The 20,841-nt window shown below is 44.1% G+C and overlaps 1 protein-coding gene across 2 annotated transcripts in view; it reads right to left on the bottom strand.

Annotated features, from left to right (window-relative positions):
* STK33 (serine/threonine kinase 33) overlaps positions 1-20,841 on the bottom strand; it is a 198,404-nt gene that overhangs the window by 57,507 nt on the left and 120,056 nt on the right. For both annotated transcript variants that reach the window (XM_054971719.1, XM_054971718.1), the window contains exons 8-10: positions 19,030-19,168; positions 17,970-18,058; positions 5,786-5,870 (exon numbers count right to left, since the gene is read on the bottom strand). In XM_054971719.1, the coding sequence (XP_054827694.1) occupies positions 5,786-5,870; positions 17,970-18,058; positions 19,030-19,168 (313 nt within the window). The remainder of the gene's footprint in view (positions 1-5,785; positions 5,871-17,969; positions 18,059-19,029; positions 19,169-20,841) is intronic.

The following is a 20,841-nucleotide window of genomic DNA, read 5'->3' as shown; positions in this document are numbered from 1 at the left end:
ATGGTGCAAGCAGACGAGTTAACGTGGAGCTATGTCGTAGCTAAACTGCTGGATTATGAAAGGAGGCAAAAAGACAAGCTGTTATCTGAGTCTGGGCATGTAGCCAAGTCTGGGCATGCAGCCAAGTCTACAGCGTGGTCTGAAGGGACCGACAACAAACTACAGAGAGACAACAGGCAAGCAGTTCCGATGTCTCCAGTTTTGCTGGCAACCAGAAAGTGCTAGACCTGCGGAAGCACATCCCATTTTCGTAGAGAGTGCCCACATCGAAGGAAAGGAAGGAGGCCAGAGTCCAAAAACAGCTGAGGTGATTCCAGGAGCGGAGAAGCAAGGCTAGTGGTGTCAGCTGGCGCTGGGAGCTCTTGGATCATCAATTCGGGCGCTTCGAGAATAATTTGCCGGGAGGAGTCCATGCTGGAGGACGTCCACAAGTCAACACTGCCTCACGTCAGGCTAGCTGACGGGAGGTGTGCAAAGTGACTTGCCAGGGCAAATTAACTTTTCCTTCCTTAGGACACACCTTCAGGGATGTATTATGTGTACCCTCGGTAGAAAGCAACCTGTTAAGTGTGTGTGCTCTAACCAGAGTAAGGTTTAACGTATCTTTTTCCCAGAGTGGGTGCACGATCTCTAAAGAGGGAAAGCCTCTGATGCAAGGTGAATTGCGTAATGATGTCTATTCCATTGAGGATGTGAAAGTAAGGGCACAGGTTGTGTCCAACAGGTGTGACCATGAAGGGTGTGTTCATATTTTACACCGCAGGCTTGGTCATATTGGGTATGAAGCACTAAGGAAAACATTGGCTCTGCTACCAGGGGAAAGTGTAAAACCATGTAAGCATTTTCTAGACTGCCAGGTCTGCAAGCAGGTAAAGAGTCATGCTTATCCTGTGGCTAAGTCCAGTAGCCGTGTGTCAAATAAGCCCTTGGAGCTGGTCCACATGGATTTGATAGGGCCGTACTCTCAAAGCTATTCAGGGAAACGATATGCTTTAATTATCTGTGATGATAAGAGTCGTTATCTGTGGGCATATGTGCTGACACACAAGTCAGAAACATTTCAAGCAGTGAAGTACTGGCACAAAATAGCTGAGTTGCAGCTGGGTGAAAAGCTTCGTGCCATTCAAACAGACATGCGTGGAGAGTTCCAGATAAATGAATTCTCCAAATGGTTGAATAAAAAGGGAATTGTTCATAGAACGGCAAACCCAGGGGTTCCAAGTGAAAATGGCGTGGTAGAATGCAGTGGTGGTAAACTCCAAACAATGATGAAAGCCATGCTGACAGATGCAGACTTGCCGGTATCTTATTGGGCTGAGGCATTGGGAGCAGCCTGTTATGTTAGCAACAGGGTTTGGAGTAGGGCAATAAATGATATTCCCTACAGAGTTTTGTATAAAAAGGACCCAAAGCTCGGGTATCTCAGAGTGTTTGGGGTGAAAGCATGGGTGAATGTGCCTCTGAAACAGAGAAGAAAGGGGTCTGTCAGGGCAATTCAACATGTGTTTGTAGGATATCAAACTGGCATGAAATCCTACAGGTTTGTCACAGCAGACAGAAAGATTTGCCTTAGCAGATCCGCAAGCTTTAATGAACACAATAGCTGGGAAAGACTCCATGGTAAGGAGGAGAAATCACAGGTGTTTCTGCCGTTAACAGAGCACAAAGAAGCTCAGAGTGGCAAAAGTCAGTCACAGAGTGTGATACATGAGCAGGAGGTTAAAAGGGAAGAGAAATCTCCTACACAGTCTCAGAGTCCTGGTATGAAAATTCCAAGAGTGTCACAACGCTCCACAAAAGGAGTGCCTCCTGTGAGATATGGCTTTGAGCCAGATCTGCCGCAAGTAAATTTTGTCTGGGTGCCAGAACTGGCTGACTATCAAGAGGTTTTGCGGCTAGATGGGTCTGAAAGAGAGGCTTGGTTCGCTGCTATGCGACAGGAATATGAGTCCCTCGTAGATCACAAGGTGTTCTCTCTGTCTGAAATGCCAGAAGGGAAAAACCCAGTGGGCTGTAAGTGATTGTATAAAGTGAAATATGACCCTAACGGCTCGCCTTGTGGCAAAGGGATACTCCCAAATACAGGGGCAGGATTATGATTTAGTGTTTTCACCTACTATGAGGGGGGAAACTTTCAGAGCTGCTCTGTGCAAAGCAAGTGCAGAGGGCTTAGCTGTTTATCACTTTGATGTAGAAACTGCCTTTCTGAGTGCAAACTTGGAAGAAGAGGTATATATGGAACAGATTCCAGGTTTTGAATCTGAACAAAAAGGTTATGTATTAAAACTGCACAAGTCCATCTATGGGTTGAAGCAGGCAGCACGGTGCTGGAATTTGTGTTTATCAAAGGCACTAGCTAGCCTTTGGCTTAGACAAGCAGAGGCTGATCCATGTTTATACACAAAGAAGAGTAGTAAGAAGCAATGTTACCTACTGTGCTATGTGGATGATCTCTGTTTTCTATGTAAGTCAACTGAGGAATTGGATGAATTCCGACAAGCAATAACAGGTGTGTTTAAAACAAGGTTTTTGGGACCTATATCCAACTACTTAGGAATGCAAATCACCAGAAACAGGTCAGGGTGTTTTGAGCTGAGTCAAAGCAATAAAATAAAACAGTTGCTGAAGCAGCATGGAATGTCAGAGGCAAAAGAAGTGCAAACTCCCATGACTGCTGGGTGTCTTAAGGAGCCAAGGAATACTCCTTTAGAAAATAAAACAAAATACCAATCATTAGTTGGGTCACTGCTACATTTGTCCTGCTGGAGCCGCCCTGATCTGGGTTATGTGGTGCAGTGGCTGTGTAGGAAGTACAGATCCCTGTGACAGGGACTGGCAAGCAGCAAAAGGGTGCTGCGTTATTTGAAGGGAACTTCTGAACACAGGCTTGTATTAAACACTACAAAAAGTACTGAAGTGGTAGCCTTTAGTGATGCATCATGGGGTAATGATGAAGGAAGGTCTACTTCTGGGTATCTTATACAAGTTCTGGGAGCACTAGTATGTTGGAAATCACAAAGACAAACGTTAGTGGCGACTAGCTCGTGTGAGGCAGAATTTGCTTCATTAAGTGATTGTATTCTGCAACTGGAATGGGTAATAAATTTATTGGGGGATCTGAATATCCAATGTCCATTGCCAGTGAAAATAAAGTGTGACAGTTCTGCTGCAGAACAATTGGCACAACACCAAACAATATGTGCCAGAAGTAAACATATTATAATCCATTACCAAAAATGTACGTAATGCCATTCACAGAGGTATAGTATGTTTGAGTCATTGTAGGTCAAATGAAAATTGTGCAGATCTGTTGACAAAGGGACAAAACCAGGAAATGTTGGCTAAATGCAATGAAATGCTGGGTATCATGCCTCTTGTCTCAAGGAGGAGTGTTGACATAATGAGCCAAGAAGCATGTGTGCATCTTGCTGTTTAGGTCGGTCTGTCATAACTGATGTAATAGATCTATTTGACAGGTCCTTGGATGATGCAAGAGTGAAGAAACAGCTTAGTCACCTCACCTGATGTGCTGGGATTGGACACTGGGGGGTGCTATAGATGTATATAAGCCAGCTGTGTCTGGTGTAAGGGTGGAGCTTGTTCCAGTAAGTGCTTGGCGAAGCACTTTGACACTGAGAACAAAGTCTTGTATATAAGTCACTGTAAAATAAACTGTACATACACTTTTACTACTATAAGTGTGTGGAAGCCTTATTTATAGCTCAGCTACAGTTCAAACCATGCTGTGCCAACAAGCTCTGCCATATCTACCCAGGGAATACAATTACAGGACCCAATGGCATCAACTACACTGTCTCTGGCTCGTACAGCTGCTCATCCTCCAATGTGATATATGCCCTCATGTGCCAACAATGTCCATCTGCTCTGTACATTGGACAAACCAGCCAACCTCTACGCAAAAGAATAAATGGACACAAATCTGACATTAGAAATGGCAATGTCCAGAAACCAGTGGGAGAACACTTCAATCTACCAGGACATTCCATCAAAGACTTAAAGGTCACTGTAGTTCAACAGAAACCTTTCAAAAACAAAATCCAACGGGAAGCTGCTGAATTGGAATTCATATGTAAATTTGACTCTGTCAAGCTGGGACTGAATAGGGACTATGAATGGTTATCTCATTATCAGAGGTAACTGATTTCCTTAACAGAAGCAAACTGATTTCCATATCAGAAGGAGCTGTTTGCATCTACTCCACCCTCCCCTCTCCTCCTCTATATCTGACCAGTTTCTTTTTGCCCTCTATGCATCTGACGAAGAGAACTGTGATTCTCGAAAGCTTATGCTACAATAAAATCGGTTAGTCTTAAAGGTGCTACTGGACTCTTTTTTATTTTTCTTATGTGACTTGGAAGTCAGCTGTTTCTTGGCATGCATTGATTTATGCTTCACCTTTTTAGATGGAGATTCCAAATGGCACCAAGGTGGAGCCATAGATTGAGTCACCGGAGCCAAATGGCCTATTTTATCAGCACTTGGAGCTGAGGTTGTAGGAGGTACCGAAGAGGCCTGTTCTGGGCACTGCGGTCCTTTTTTGTGGCATTTGCACTGCTGGAGTTGGATGCACCCTTCAGGACTGACTCCCAGTCTGCAAATCATTTATGCCCAAGGCACACAGACCCGACACCTTACAGTGTCATGGCCGTCATCCAGACAAAGAAAGCATTTTTCATGCCCATCAGATAGGGCTATCATGGTTCCACAATATGAACACTTCTTGAATAGAGCCTTCGTTGCCATGGATCCAAAGGCCCATACTTGCATCAACCGCATTGGAATCAAGGAGCTAGAGATTAGACAACTTTCTTTAGTGACAGCTAAAGAAGTACTGAGGGAGCCATTTGCCCTGCCTTTTATAGCTGCACTGGGGAGAAAAACAGGGAGAAAAACATGCAAAAAGACAAGTGACTTGTGCCTTTAGGAGCTTTAGAATGTGTGTGGCTGGTCTGCATATGCGCAGTTCCCATGTGTGCCTGCACAGAAAACATGATGATGAACAAAAAAAATCAAATATTTGAGCCAAACCAGCAACCTCCCCCACCCAACAATACATAGTTCATTCAAAATCCCTGGATTCAAACCTGAAATAAAAATTTTCCCAGTGCTAACCATAGTAGCACTCTCTCCCCACCCCCTCTATAAAACTAACCCTACTAACCATACAATTCTGTGGACAATTATTCATATAGAGATTGAACAAAAAATGTCCTAATAGTCAGCTTTGGGAACACCCCTTTAAGTCAGAACAGGATTAGTCAATTCACCTTTCAAGCCAACCATCATCTTCAGTGTGTACCAGTGTGTAAACATTACTTCTCTCTTTGCTAAAACTTGCTTGTTCTTCTGCTAGCAGTACATTATGTTTAACTCAGTTTTCCAAGTTTGTTTAACACAACTATACAGAGCCCACTCAAGGTCTATTGACCTGATTGGGGGTGGGGGTGGGGAGTGGTTAGGATTAGAAGAAAAGAACCTTCTTGACGTAAAAAATAAATTACTCAGTTGCTGACGGAGGTTCTAATAAGCCCTACATAGGCAAAGTTGTTTCAAAACTGTTTATTACAGCATTTCTTTAAAATTCTGAAACACTGAGTCATATATAGGCACTTGCCAAGACTAGTAAATTGTGTATGAGCCTAAATAAATGAGCATCACCATTTCACTGACTGGGAGCTACAAAACTAATTTAGTTCATTATTAACACCATTCTTCCAAGCAATGAGACTTAATATGAATTCATCACATGAAGTGTTTGACTTACCCATGTAGATAGGAGTCCCACAGGTAGACTGAAACATACTTTCACTTCCTCCCACTTTTTGTACAGCTAAACCAAAATCAGTGACCTGCAGTAAACAGAACTCAACTGTCTTCAAAATTCCATGCTCATACGTAGTTGCAGCTCTTAAGAGTTCATTGTTCATAACAAAACACTATAGTGAGAGCTAATAGATCTTGACTAGATTTCTCAAATGATCTTGCATAACAGTGCATCTTGAGCAGAGAAAGCTCTACACCAATCCTCCCATACACATTCATAGTCTAGTTTTAAACAACTTTAACCCTTACTTTGCAAATTGCACCAGGATTTCAGCATACATAATGGTAGAAAGCTTTTTATGAAATTTCAGCTAAGTGTACACTTCTTTATACCCTGGCATAATCTTAGTCAAAAAAGGCAGATATTTTAATTATGTTATATTAGGAATATTATGAGGTCATTAGTGAACAAACCAAATGAGATGTAGTAGATTCTAGCTGGAAAGTACTGAGCATTAAAGGCAGAAGCCAGAACACATGCTGGAAATAAAGGAGTAGTTTAGAGGTTGGAATATGTTTCTATTCTCCATGTGCACACTAGACCTGGGATGGGAGACAATTAGGGTTGCCAGGTCCCTAGTCCCTCTTGATGGAAGAGGGTGGACTTGGTACTTAGTCTCCTTCCCAACCATGCACTCCCAGCAGTGGAAGTGATGTTATTGTGCCAGCAGTGGGCTTGCTCCTGTGCTTCACATAGTGCCAATTAAGCCCGCTGGGGGCCAATTTGGCTCCTGCAAAGAGCAGGAGCATGCCTGCTGCCAGGTGCAATGACATCACTTGAGCAAGTGATGTCGTTGTGCTTGCCAGGTATGCGCCTGCTGTGCGACTGCCCATAAGGTTTCTTGCTTCTTGAGCCCCTTCCCCATGCTTTTCTTCTCACCGGCCAGGTAAGCAGTGGTCGGGGGCAGAGGCTGGGAGTGGAGGATTCCCCACCCCCACTGGGAGACTAGTAGCTCTAGAGACATGGATTGCCATGAGCTGCCTGCTGAATACCAAACAAAGAGGTCAGGATTTTGTCCTTAATTTCAAATGAAAAGGCTACACAACCAAGGGAAAGAGAAGGCTCATATTATAAGAGAAATTAGCAGCAAGAGCATATTCCAAAAAACTCAGCTACAGAAAAAATATTAAGAATGATTTACACAGTTGATGGTATTTTATTATTATATTATTTATTTTTGTGTAGTCATTTTATCTCATCTTAATGTTACCAACGACTTTCCAAAATGCTTATAAAGTTTAAAAAATACTATAAAACAACCAATAAAAACAAAACTAAAAACAATAAACAAAAGGCAGCAAAGGCAAATATTTAACAAAAACAAATGCTGTAAAAACATGGACAAGCAAATGGACTTTGTCTGGCACTTAAAAGCTAATAAAGACTGTGCCAGGCAATTCATAGTTTGAAGGAAAGGAATAATGGAACAGGCCTTCTCACTAGTAGCCCCTCACCTAACCTGGAAGAGTCAAATCTGACTAAGATTTTATATCAGGCAGATTCATAGGAACAGAGAGTCCTTTAAATACCTTGGTCTGAGGCTATTTCAGGTCCTTTAAAGTCAAAACTACCACTTGAAAATACTGGGGAGATATGTTGCCAACTGCCAATCCCAGTCAATAACTTGGCGGTTTTATTCTGAGCTACTGGAGATTTCTGAACGTTGTTCCTAGGCAACTCCATGTATAAGCCTGAATGTACCAAAGTACATCACTATCTTTACTATGTGAATTTCCCAGAATGTAAATATCTGTTTTTTCTTCATCTAGATCTTTGTCATTAGGAAAAAAATTAATGTTGCAATCCATTTCCTGTCAGAAGCTTTGAGACATTAAGAAAATAGCATTTGCTAATATAAAGATCAAAAAGAGTCCAGTAGTACCTTTAAGACTAACCAATTTTATTGTAGCATAAGCTTTCGAGAATCAAGTTCTCTTCGTCAGATGCATGGTACAGAAACTGGTCAAATATAGAAGAGGGGGGGAGGGGAGGAGGGAGAAGTATAAGCCGGCTTATACTACATTGGAATTAGATGGTCTGGCTGTTTTGCTGCTACAAACCAACACGGCAAACTCCTTTGAAGCCTCACACAAGCCAACTAATCTCCACGCCAAAAGGAGATGTTTACATTTACTAGCAAAGGAATGTTTTGGTTGCATCCTCCCTCTCCCCCCCTAATTGCATCTTCTCTCTCCTCCCCTCCTCCCCCCTCCTCTTCTATATTTGACCAGTTTCTGTACCATGCATCTGACGAAGAGAACTTGATTTTCGAAAGCTTATGCTACAATAAAATTGGTTAGTCTTAAAGGTGCTACTGGACTCTTTTTGATTTTGCTACCACAGACTAACACGGCTAACTCCTCTGCATCTAATATAAAGAGTTGGTTCACAACTGTTTCCCTGGTGTTTAATCAGAAGGAGAAACTTAACTGATTAAATATAATTCTTCTTCATTAATCAAGACAAATTCGATGGTTGTTGTGGGTTTTCCGGGCTGTATTGCCGTGGTCTTGGCATTGTAGTTCCTGACGTTTCGCCAGCAGCTGTGGCTGGCATCTTCAGAGGTGTAGCACCAAAAGACAGAGATCTCTCAGTGTCACAGTGTGGAAAAGATGTCGGCAGGTCATTTGTATCTACTCAGGAGGGGTGGGGTTGAGCTGAGTCATCCTGTAAGAGTTTCCCAGGGTGTGGAATGCTAATGGCAGGAGGCTTCACTGTATCCTGAGGAGGTTCTTTTGCATATGGATTGGTGCTTAATGTGCTAATCTTCTCTGCGGGGCTATTGTCGGGTATAGAGTGTTTTGTTAGCCTGGTGTTTTTCAGAACTGGAAACCATGCTCTGTTCATTCTTAAGGTTTCTTCTTTCCTGTTGAAGTTTTGCTTATGCTTGTGAATTTCAATGGCTTCCCTGTGCAGTCTGACAAAGTAGTTGGAAGTGTTGTCCAGTATTTTGGTGTCCTGGAATAAGATACTGTGTCCTGTTTGAGTTAGGCTATGTTCAGCCACTGCTGATTTTTCAGGTTGTCCAAGTCTGCAGTGTCTTTCATGTTCTTGTCTGGATGCTATGCTTTGTGGTCCCGATGTAAACTTGTCCACAGCTGCAGGGTATACGGTATACTCCTGCAGAGGTGAGGGGGTCTCTACTGTCTTTTGCTGATCGTAGCATCTGTTGTATTTTTCGGGTGGGTCTGAATACTGCTTGAAGGTTATGCTTTTTCATAAGCTTTCCCATCTGATCAGTAATTCCTTTGATATATGGCAAAAACACTTTTCCTGTAGGAGACTGTTTTTCCTTGGTTGTTTGATTCATCCTGGGTTTGATTGCTCTTCGGATTTCATTTCTGGAGTAGCCATTTGCCTGAAGTGCGTGGTTTAGATGATTAATTTCCTCATTGAGAAGGTGCGGCTCACATATCCGTCTTGCACGATCCACTAATGTTTTTATTATGCCTCTTTTCTGTCGGGGGTGGTGGTTGGAGTTTTGCAGAGAAGATTAGCACATCAAGCACCAATCCATATGCAAAAGAACCTCCTCAGGATACAGTGAAGCCTCCTTCCATTAGCATTCCACACCCTGGGAAACTCTTACAGGATGACTCAGCTCAACCCCACCCCTCCTGAGTAGATATAAATGACCTGCCAACATCTTTTCCACACTGTGACACTGAAAGATCTCTGTCTTTTGGTGCTACACCTCTGAAGATGCCAGCCACAGCTGCTGGCAAAACGTCAGGAACTACAATGCCAAGACCACGGCAATACAGCCCGGAAAACCCACAACAACCATCGTTCTCCGGCCATGAAAGCCTTCGACAATACATCAAGACAAATTCCACTGGAAAAAGACTTCTTCTGTTAAAGGAAGGTCTTCCAATGGAAGACTCTTCACATTTTAAAAAGGAAGCATGGACTCCAGCTGCCCATTTTTATTACATTTTTTATCCTGATCTTCCTCCAAAGAGCTCAAGGGGGCAGGCATAATGGGGGCTATTCTATAATAATTATATATGCTACAAACTTGGCAAGCAATGCAACTGCTATTTGAATTTGCTGTTTATTTACTTGCAAGTTGAACTCCTCATCATATTGCCTTGCTGTTTTGTTTGAAGTTTGAACCAGAAGTCATATTGATCAATTTTGCACTTGCACAATTTTCAGCATTCTTTCCAGCAGTTGTCTATGTAGCTGCTACTAAAGGCTTTCCTGTATAAATTGGTTTGCATGCCACAGGATCATGGACAGGTCATGTCTTGTTATAAAAGCTGCATTATGTGTTGAAAATAATCAGAATTTGTCATCGTGACACAGGACAAGAGCAACACACTTGCCTTAGGGAATGCTGGCTTTTCCCACAACAAATAGCTATATTTCCCATAAGGCAGCGTGAGAACACACATGCACAGATTATTCCCAATCCAGACAGCTCACACGTCTTTCCTACTAACAAACACCAGGCCATGTAGGTGTGTGCTGGGCCAAGAATACATAGATAATACAAGCTATGCAGCTCCCAAAGACCTCTTTTGATAGTTGCACAAGTTTCAAATAATAAGACATTGGCAGATTGCACGGTATGTTTGTCAAAAATCCTACATTTCCTATGAAGTGGTGCAAGAGCACACATACGCAGTTTGTTCCAGAACTGGACAGTTCATTTGCCTTTGCCTTTACTACTATGAAAAACTAACAGTGCAAACTGGAGTTACTCCAATTTAAGCCCATTGATTCCAATGGGCTTAGACTGGAGTAACTCCGCTTAGGATTGCGCTGTAAGTCAGGCATAAGAGACAAAACATTTCATATAACTATACATCAGTGAAACTATACATAACTATACATGACTGAAATATTAATATTTTGTGTATTTAACAAATGTAATGAACAGCAGAGGGAGAGGGAATGGTGGCAGATGGAGGGGAAGTAATATGAGAACATGCATGCACAATCAGCACTTTTTGAATACAAGTGAACAATTCATTGAACTTCTGTTACTGACTGCAACTTGTTGGAACGGCTGCAAACCAAACCAGTAGAGATCAAGCATCTGTAACAATAACCCTGTAAAGTACATACGATTGTTTGTGACTAGTTAGTCAAAGTTACCAAATGTGCTTCATGGCCAAGCAGTGATTCAAAGTCCAGATTCAAAGTCCAGTCTTCCAAGCAAAGTACAAAAGCCCATTTACTGGAACTAGTGATGTTCAATCACCCTCAAATGTGACTCATTCCCTGCTTGATGATCACAGTAAGTGGCCGATTTTTTATCATTTAACAAGCTTTTGTAAAATTGGACGGCTTTTTCACATGATTAAGCTGCTTTCTTGCAGCTGGTGCTCCCCCATCTGCTACCACCTCCTACTATTGTTATACAACACAAAGTTAAAGGGTGGGGTGAGATTTTTTTAGTGGAGACTTGCTATTTCAATGGTTCTGCATAGCTTCAGTGTCTATCTATGAACCTAGGAAATCTTGCAATAATTTAATGAATAGATAACAATAACAGTGCAGGTGCAGAAAGCAGACAATTCAAAGTTGGTCATTTAAAGGATGTATCCTGTCAGGTCCAGTGTATATTTAAACTGTACTGACTCCATTTTCTAATGTTTCTAGTGTCTAAGTGCTTTCCCCGCAGGTGCACCAGTTCCCAGGCAGCTTTCCCACCGGAGGAGACTGTTTTGTCTAACACCGTTCCACCAGGCATTGGCCTTGACGGAGAGCAGCTTCCCAAGACTGAAAGATGTTGTTTTGAGAACTGTGGGGGGAGGCTGATGCAGATGGGAACTGTTACTCTGTACCTCATGCTTTGCCCTTCATTGGTAACAATGACTGTGTACCATCCTGAGTCTCCTATTCAGGACAGTGGACTATAATGGACCTTTTCTGCAGTAAAGTTTCCTTATTCAATCAATGGACTCTTGTTTGCTTTTGGAAAGGGAACCTGTAGGGAGAGCCTTATCTAGCCACAAGCTGACATTTTGTTACCAATCATGCCTGAGTCGGGCCCAGCGGAATCCAAGGTAGTCCCGGACAGGGATCCTTTGTTTGATCCGTATGCGTCCCCCGACAGTCAAACAGCGCAACCCCAAGAATCTCAGGTGCCAGCTGGGGCCGGAGCTTCGACGTCTACACCGCCTCTCATCGACCTCGGCAGTGAGGGGACAAGGCCGACGGCTGCCGCTCTCCCCTTGATCTCGCTACCCACCCCGTCGGAGTGGGGAGCCAGACCCCGAGAAACGCGAGAGCGCCGGGCCGGAGGGCTACATCCAAGAGTTTCGATGGACGGACGCCGAAGCCTAGAGACTGTCCCTGAGCTGGATAGCAGCCAACCGTGGCTGTTTTGGAACAGGACGGCCGAACAGACGGACGGGAACACATCTCGCCGCGGCGCCCTGAGTTGGGATTATTCGGAACTTGCCCCATGGAAAGAGCCAACGGAAGTTCCTGAACAAAGTTGGGTGCAAATGCAAAGTCGCACCCATGCTGTAGATTCCGGCATCTCGGCAGTGACGGGCCTAGCCAAAGGAATTCTAGCAGCGAGATCGCGAGTCGATCAAGGAGATCCTCCGCCCTGGGGGCCGTTTTCCCCGGTGAGTACAACCGAGGGAGGTTCCGTGATGGGGCAACCGGGTCCTAGCCGAATGCAACAGTTGGAAGCTAGGCTGATCGATATGGAGGAAAGTTTGGCTCATGCCATTCACCTAATCTCAGCGATGGGGGCAGGAGAGAGAATCTCACCTGAAGAAATGGCGGTACAAATCGCCACCCTCCAAAGTGTTATGTCCTATTCAGTGGAGGACGCCCCGCAGCAGCCGCTGCCTTCGGGAGAGGAGGAATCCTACCCTGGAGAACCGGGAGAATCGCCCGCGGAACTCCCTAGAATAGACGAAACTCCGCCGAGCGGGGATACTCCAGCTGAGGTACCTGGAGAGACTCCGACGGAACCCCCTAAATCGGACGGGGATCCATCTCCCGAGGAGACTCCAGCAGAGGAGCCTAGAGAAGGGGAAGAAGAGCCAACCCGTCCAACCGAGACAACGGTGATACCTCCTCCCGCTTCTTCAACAACAGTTCGGCCGGATCAGACGGAAGAGCCTCCGGCCCCTTCTGGGGAGGAATTACCGCAACGACCGCTAGAAGTGGTTCCCATTCAGCAAACCCCGAGGGACGGTTTACCGGCGCCACAGGACCAGCCTTTGCGTCCCAGAGACACGACGCCGGGAGGGGCAAGCCCGCGCGGCCCACCACCCATCAGGCCTTCGCCGCTGCGGCCCCTTCCGCTTCGACCGCAACTAACCCCTTTGCAGCAACCGATACGTTTGCCACTTGAGCAGCCCGTAATTCCACCTCCGAACCAACCGGTGGGGCCTACACCACTACGACCCCACCAACCCGCCCCTCAGCGGCCGATCATTACTCAGCCTCACCGGCCACCTCCACCTCAACCGCTACTGCCAGCACCTCCGGTATTGCCACCACCAGCCCGACCAAGATTGCAGCCGCCTGCCCGACCACGGCTGCAGCCACCGGCCCAGCCGAGGGCACCACCGCCAGCTCAGCCGAGGGCGCCACCGCCAGCCCAGCCGAGACCGCCACCCCCGGCCCAGCCGGTGATGCCGCAGCCAGCGCAACCAGCGCCGCTACCACAACCGGGTCTCCCCGTACCTCAAGTGCCATTGATGCTTCCGACGGACTTCTACCCAGCACCGGCTCCGAGGCAAGACCTCCCGATGGGCTGGGTGAAACTGGAAGCTACTTTTGATGGGGATCCCTCCAAACTGGGATTTTTCCTAGTGCAAGTCGTGCAATTCTTCAACCGGTGGGGACACCTCTTCGGCAGCGAGGCCAGTCAAATTGAACATCTCGGCTCCCGCTTACAAGGCAAAGCAGCGGACTGGTATGTAGGGCTATACAATATCGGGGCCCCGGAACTCAATACTCTCCAGGGGTTGGTGGATGCTATTCGAGCGCAATATGAAGACCCCTTAGAGAAAACCAGGGCCCGAACAGAGTTGCAAGCCATTAAACAGGGCAGCATGTCGGCGAGAGACTATATCACGAAATTCTGACAATTGGCTGCCAAATGCCCTAGGTGTGAGGAGTCCACCAAAATCATTCTGTTCAAGCAAGGGCTAAATCCGAGACTTCTGGACAGAGCCCTTATGCAGGACAATCCCCCTACGTTGTTAGGTTGGATCCAACTTGCATGCGAAGTTGAGAATCGCATTTTGGAAGTCCGTTTGGTTGAACAACAACAACAAACGGGACAAAGAAGACCCTTGACTTTACAGAAGGGAGGACGGGGAGCTGGATATGCCACCCATGGAGCGAGAGATGCTAGATGGCAACAAGGGCTGTGTTTGCAATGCGGACAAGCCGGCCACTTTGCAGCACAATGCCCCTACCGGCCTGTGCAAAGACCTCCGCTTCAACTACGGCGTCCAACCCTTGCTCCATTTCCTACTCTCCAACGCCCGATTCCCAGGCCGCGGCGCTTCCCAAAGGCCCGCCTCAGAGAGAGGACTGGAAGCGGAAGAAGTTATGGAATACGACCCCGCTTCCTCACACGCAGAAGTCAATCCAGAAAGCCCCCAGTCGGGAAACGAGATGGATCTGTCGTAAAAGGGCCCAAATGACAGATCCGCCCCAAGCCCGTCCCTGCACGGAACCGGCCACCTGGGTCCATCTTATTCATGCCAGTGACTTTACTTAACCCGGAGAGGAAGATGCACATCAGAGTGCAAGCCCTCATCGACTCGGGTTGCTCGAGAGACATTATCGCCCCGGCCCTAGTCAACGGACTAGTTCTACCAACTCGTAAATTGCAAAACCCAGTGATTTTTGAACAAATGGATGGCACCAATATGAACGCTGTTACCACTGAAACCATCCCAATAATCACCGGCATGGGCCAACACTGGGAGAAAAGGTCTTTTGTCATCAGCGCCACTGCCAAATACCCGTTAATTTTAGGCAGCAAGTGGCTATGTGATCACAACCCCTACATAAATTGGGCAGAAGGGTGCATCACCTTCACTCACTCCAACTGTAAAAACCATCGCTGGAACCAAAACTGGGGTAGTGATCCAACGCACACCGAGAAGGCTCTTCTCACCCAAGAAGAAATAAACCAAATTCCCGAACCGTACTGGCCCTTTCTGAATGCCTTCTCCGAAGAAGCTGATACTCTACCCCCGCACCGACGAACTGACTGCGCGGTGGAAATTATACCTGGAGCCTCATTGCCCAAAGGACGACTCTATCCCATGAGTCTCCATGAGCGAGAGGAGCTCCGAAAATTCATCGACACCAATCTTCAGAGAGGGTTCATCCGTCCAGCCAATAGCCCCTATGCCGCTCCGGTACTCTTCGTGAAGAAAAAAGATGGGGGACTTCGACTGTGCACGGACTTTAGAGGACTTAATGCTGTGTCTACCAACAACGCCTATCCCATCCCCCTCATCCGAGATCTTCTCAACGTCGTGGCCCAAGGTAAGATCTTTACAAAATTAGACTTAAAAGATGCTTACTTCCACGTCCGTATCAAGGCAGGGGATGAGTGGAAAACCGCATTTAATACACCCCTCGGACAATATGAATATTTAGTTATGCCCTTTGGATTGGCGGGAGCCCCGTCTGTATTCATGTCCATGATAAATGAAGTTCTACACGAATTCCTCTATAAAGGTGTAGTGGTGTACCTTGATGATGTATTAATTTATTCAGACTCGGAGGAGGAACACGTTCGAATGGTGCAAAAAGTCCTGTCCACTTTGATGAACAATAAACTTCCCATTAAGCTGTCCAAATGTGAATTCCACAAAACTGAGCTCACTTACCTTGGGTACTGTATCTCCCAAGAGGGGTTAAAAATGGATCCAGCCAAAGTACAAGCGATCCAAGAATGGCAAACTCCCACCACCCGCAAAGAAGTGCAGTCCTTCTTGGGCTTTGCCAACTTCTATAGAGACTTTATAGCAAACTTTGCTCAAATCACGCTCCCCTTAACCGAATTGTTAAGGACAAAAAATAAAGGGGACCAGGCTAAAAAACCCTCCTCCAAAATACAGTGGACATCCGATTGCCAAACTGCTTTCGAATGCCTAAAAGAACAATTTGTAACGGAACCCATCCTCTGCCACCCCAACGAAAATTACCCTTTCATAGTGCAAGTCGACGCCAGCGATACGGCGATAGGAGGGGTATTATTGCAGAAGGGGGAGGATGGGAAACTACGGCCTTGTGCATTCCTGTCAAGGAAATTTTCAGAAGCAGAAAGGAATTGGAATGTGTGGGAGAAGGAGGCTTTTGCAGTGAAAGCGGCCCTCACTAACTGGAGACATTGGCTGGAGGGGGCGCGATATCCCTTTGAGGTCTGGACAGATCATAAAAATTTGGAGGCCCTTCGCAGCCCTCGCAGACTGAACGCCAAACAATTGCGATGGGCAGAATTCTTTTCAGCTTGTGGCTAGATAAGGCTCTCCCTACAGGTTCCCTTTCCAAAAGCAAACAAGAGTCCATTGATTGAATAAGGAAACTTTACTGCAGAAAAGGTCCATTATAGTCCACTGTCCTGAATAGGAGACTCAGGATGGTACACAGTCATTGTTACCAATGAAGGGCAAAGCATGAGGTACAGAGTAACAGTTCCCATCTGCATCAGCTTCCCCCCACAGTTCTCAAAACAACATCTTTCAGTCTTGGGAAGCTGCTCTCCGTCAAGGCCAATGCCTGGTGGAACGGTGTTAGACAAAACAGTCTCCTCCAGTGGGAAAGCTGCCTGGGAACTGGTGCACCTGCGGGGAAAGCACTTAGACACTAGAAACATTAGAAAATGGAGTCAGTACAGTTTAAATATACATTGGACCTGACATATCCAACTGTGCAAGTGCAAAAGGAATAACTGCAGGCAATTCCATGCTTGACAAGTATGAACTGATCACGATAATTTGGGATACATACTTATTCTCTGGTCATTGAGAATATTTAGTGAAGTTTGGTATTTGTTACTTATTACGAAGACATGGCCTAGCCTTGTTGCACACAAGGGTACTGCTCAGGCACAAAACTGCTTGATATGATACTAGAGAGATTTGACAAAAACCACTGAGGCAATCCATAAGAAGCTTTCCTTGCACGTAATCAAGCAAGTTTGGGTCAGGTAAGCTTGTCTGGCAATCATGTTTGTGTTGAAATTCTCAGCATGTGTACACCACAATAACTCTAACATTTAATATAATGGTGGTGCATGGCTATTTTCACTAGTGATTCCAATGACAGCAGTGCCAATTTCTGAAACCACTATACCCACTTTCAGAGCATATACTACCAGATTCCACAACAAGTTTCTCTGTGCATCTGCAAGCAAGAGTACACTCAGGAGCAATCATATCGAGAGAAAAGGCTGGTGGAAGGCATGCTTTAATGCCAAAATGCTTTGATTCCAAATACATTTTCCAACACATAGTATACTGTTATATCTACTGCAGAAAATCATACAAGATGTGTTTAATTCTGTCAAGTATGCACGTTACATAAAATTCACACAGTAATTTCTATAAAAATGGTAAGTAAAGATGATGTAACATGTAATTCATCAACCATGAAAGGCCAATTATTCCCATACAAATAAATGAATATAAGTACTTAGTATATTTAATGTGTTTAGTTAGTAAATAGTTATAATGTCCAAAGTCTACAAAGCAGAATATAACTGATATGTTAAAATCAGGGATACAGTCATAGGTTTTTCAAAATTACTAAAGCTTTTAAATTAAATTGGCAGTATGAATTATTCAAAATAATTATAGCTCCTCTTGGCTTAATATTGCTAATGGTTTGGAACTACGTCCAGCACTGTAAGTAGAATAAGATGTTATTTTCAAAAATCTTTTAAAATGACCTATACTACTCACTCAACAAGAAGTGTCTCCAATGGCACTTCTACATTATTGTCGCTTGTTCTTGCCTCAGACCTTTTTTGGGAGGGGGAGGGGTTGATTACACCACTTAGTGCCTCAGTTCAAAAGCTAACAGGCATTTACTAGGAGATGATTTTGATACCCGAGTCTAAACCCACTCTCCACCCCTAAAGTATAGCTTGAAGTGTTGCAGTTTCTGGACTTGCCTTTATATTCAATTTCATCTCATTTTCTTCATCAAAGTCACTGCTTTTAACTAAAATGTTTTCCAATTTCAGATCTCTATGAACAATATCTGTCAAGATAGAGAACAAAAAGTAAACTGTTATTTGTCAACGGCATTGAAAATATTCTGACAGAAATGTTTTAAAATCTTTTGATTGAATAATTTATGAATTACATTTTCAGGATATTTCATTCTGCATTAATGCACAAGGCAGATGCTATATTCTTTCTTTCATAGAGCTTGTCTATAAATTCTAAACTTAGATCCAACTTAGATCCATTCTTTTAACTAAAATATAAAAGTATACATAATCCCATGATACCTAATATGTCACTTGATTTGCTTTAAAAGCACCAATTTGTAAAATTATTGTGTGTAAAGTGCCAACAGGCTGCAGCTAACTCATGGTGACCCCATAGGGCTTTCAAACAAGACCAACAGAGACAGTTTGCCATTGCCTGCCTCTGCATAGTGGTCCTGGACTAACTTGGTGGTCTCCCATGCAAGTACTAATCAGGTCCAACCCTACTTAGCTTCGGCGCTCTGATGAAATCAGGCTAGCCTGGGTTATCCAGGTCAGGGCAAAATTAGTATATCAGAGAAAATGTTCTTTTTTTGCTGTGTTTAGAATAACAACACATAAAGATCCCTACCAGTAAGGGCAGAGGAAAGCTTAATATCAGAACCCCAAAGAGACAATATCTACATAGCCCTATTGCATGGAGAAAGAAATAAGAAGTGAATATTTTTACAGCAAATACGTATTAAGACAGAGAGGTGAGTAAACATTGCTATATTAACAGAGTAAGAATAACCATAGGGCTGTCCAGAAAGAAGAGTTTCCTAGGAATAAACCCCACTGAACAGACCCATGAGACATTATGAGTAGACCTGCTTAGGAATACTCTCTTTAACTATTAAAGGAGGAAGACTGTCATTGAAAAAATACATTCATAACTTCAGGGGCACAACAAGCAGGAGCAGATATAAAAACTGTGATGATTATTCAACTAAATACAATACACAGTAAACATCCTTACCCTTTTTGTGAAGATATGCTATTGCTGATGCAAGACTCTGAATTATGTGCCTTGTTTCATTCTCTGAGAAATGACCTTTCCTGTGAAGAATCTCTTTAAGTTCTCCATCCTCACACAGCTCCATTACAAGGTACATGCGCTAACATTAATGGAGCAGAAATATATTTCTTTTATGCGAATATTAAAACATTAATGGTTACTTTTAACTTACAATTATTTCAAATTTTAAAAGCATTCCATATGTCACTTTTTACAAAGATTGAATAATGTTTCTTATATTCCACTATCCCTCCCAAGGAAACAGTGGTTTATTTTGATCCCGGAAGTCATGGGAAAAAATTGGTTTACCCATTTAAAACTTTCTACAGACACTAATCTCCTCAATGAACTCCAATACCCTGAAGTCCCTCTGTTCCCTCCACATTTCCTTTCTTTTTTAAGTCTGAGGTTCATCAAAAGTGTAAAGGGTGTTATGCTGGCCTCCAACAGATATGGCTTGAAAGTGAACGTACTTTGCATAATTGTAAATGGGGAATCTATTGACCCCAACAAATATTGAAAAATCGTTTTAGCACTGTTTCCATGCATAAATAGATGGCCCAACACCTATTATCTCCATTTTATAGGAAAGTGGAACAAATAGTGAAAATTAAATTTCCCCCCATAATTTATATCCATAGATATTTGTTGTGCAAAAATATCACACTTTTGGCTTTGGGGTTTTACACTACTTTTGGAATTGGGAGTCACAATGATCCCCAAGGAAACTACTGTTTGTAAACTGAATTGTTGTGTATATGGTAGGAGCAGGTAAAAGCCCTGCGTTTGAGCTTTCTCAAAGCTTCCTTTATGTCCATAGCCACATGGAAAAACTCAAATTGAAATGTAACACAATTTTGGAAAATGGGGTCATTCTAGCCCCCTGCAAGCCAAGCCTGGGAATGTTTGTAGGCATCCTCTGAACCTCTTCACATTTTTCAGATTTGAAGGAGCCATTCAGCCTGGAACTTTAGATGACCCATAGCCACCTGTCCACTGAGTTGATTGTTTCCCTTTGTTGTGCTCTAGCAAAGCTCCCCTTCTGCCTCATAGCTACTTTGAAAATTTCAAATTGAACTGTATTGCAATTTTGGAAAATTGGGTCATTATAGCCCCCTGCAAGCCAAGCCTGGGCATGTTTGCAGGCATCCTTTGAACCTCTTCACATTTTCCAGACTTGAAGGAGCCATTCAGCCTGAAATTTTAGATAACCCATAGACATCTGTCCACTGAGCTGATTGTTTCCCTTTGTTATTCAGGAAGAGCTCTTAATTTTAATGCTCCAATAGGTGCAGCCTGAGGGCAGGTTACAAGAAGGCTAGCAGAAAGAATGCAGATGTTTTCTCTTCTTTTTATTAACCTGTTAACGGGCAGAAATGGAAAGCCCCCTTCTATTGCAAGGGTCTATTATGTGCCTATTTTTTCCCTTATCCTCAAGAATAACTTTCTTCAGTAATGCAGGACAAAGAAGTGTCAAATATGGAATCGGGGCTCAAAAATACCCCTCATTGAAAACAGGAAATCTTCACAGAAATTGGGTAAAATTGACCCCACCACTTTTAGAGCACAAAATAAACTATTTTAAAGAAAGCAACCATTTTAACTGTTATAATACTGAAACTGCCACGTGTGCCTTGCCCGCTGATGCCACCAGGTATGAGTTGGTCACATGATGGCAATGCTGGGCAAGTTACACATGGTGGCAACTGTGGACAAGTGGCACATGGTGGCAACTGTGGACAAGCCGCACATGGTGGCAACACCGGGTAAGTT

This window comes from Eublepharis macularius, chromosome 2 (genome assembly GCF_028583425.1).
Source record: "Eublepharis macularius isolate TG4126 chromosome 2, MPM_Emac_v1.0, whole genome shotgun sequence".
NCBI classification, from domain to species: Eukaryota; Metazoa; Chordata; class Lepidosauria; order Squamata; family Eublepharidae; genus Eublepharis; species Eublepharis macularius.
This window is presented reverse-complemented; position numbering and strand designations above follow the sequence as displayed.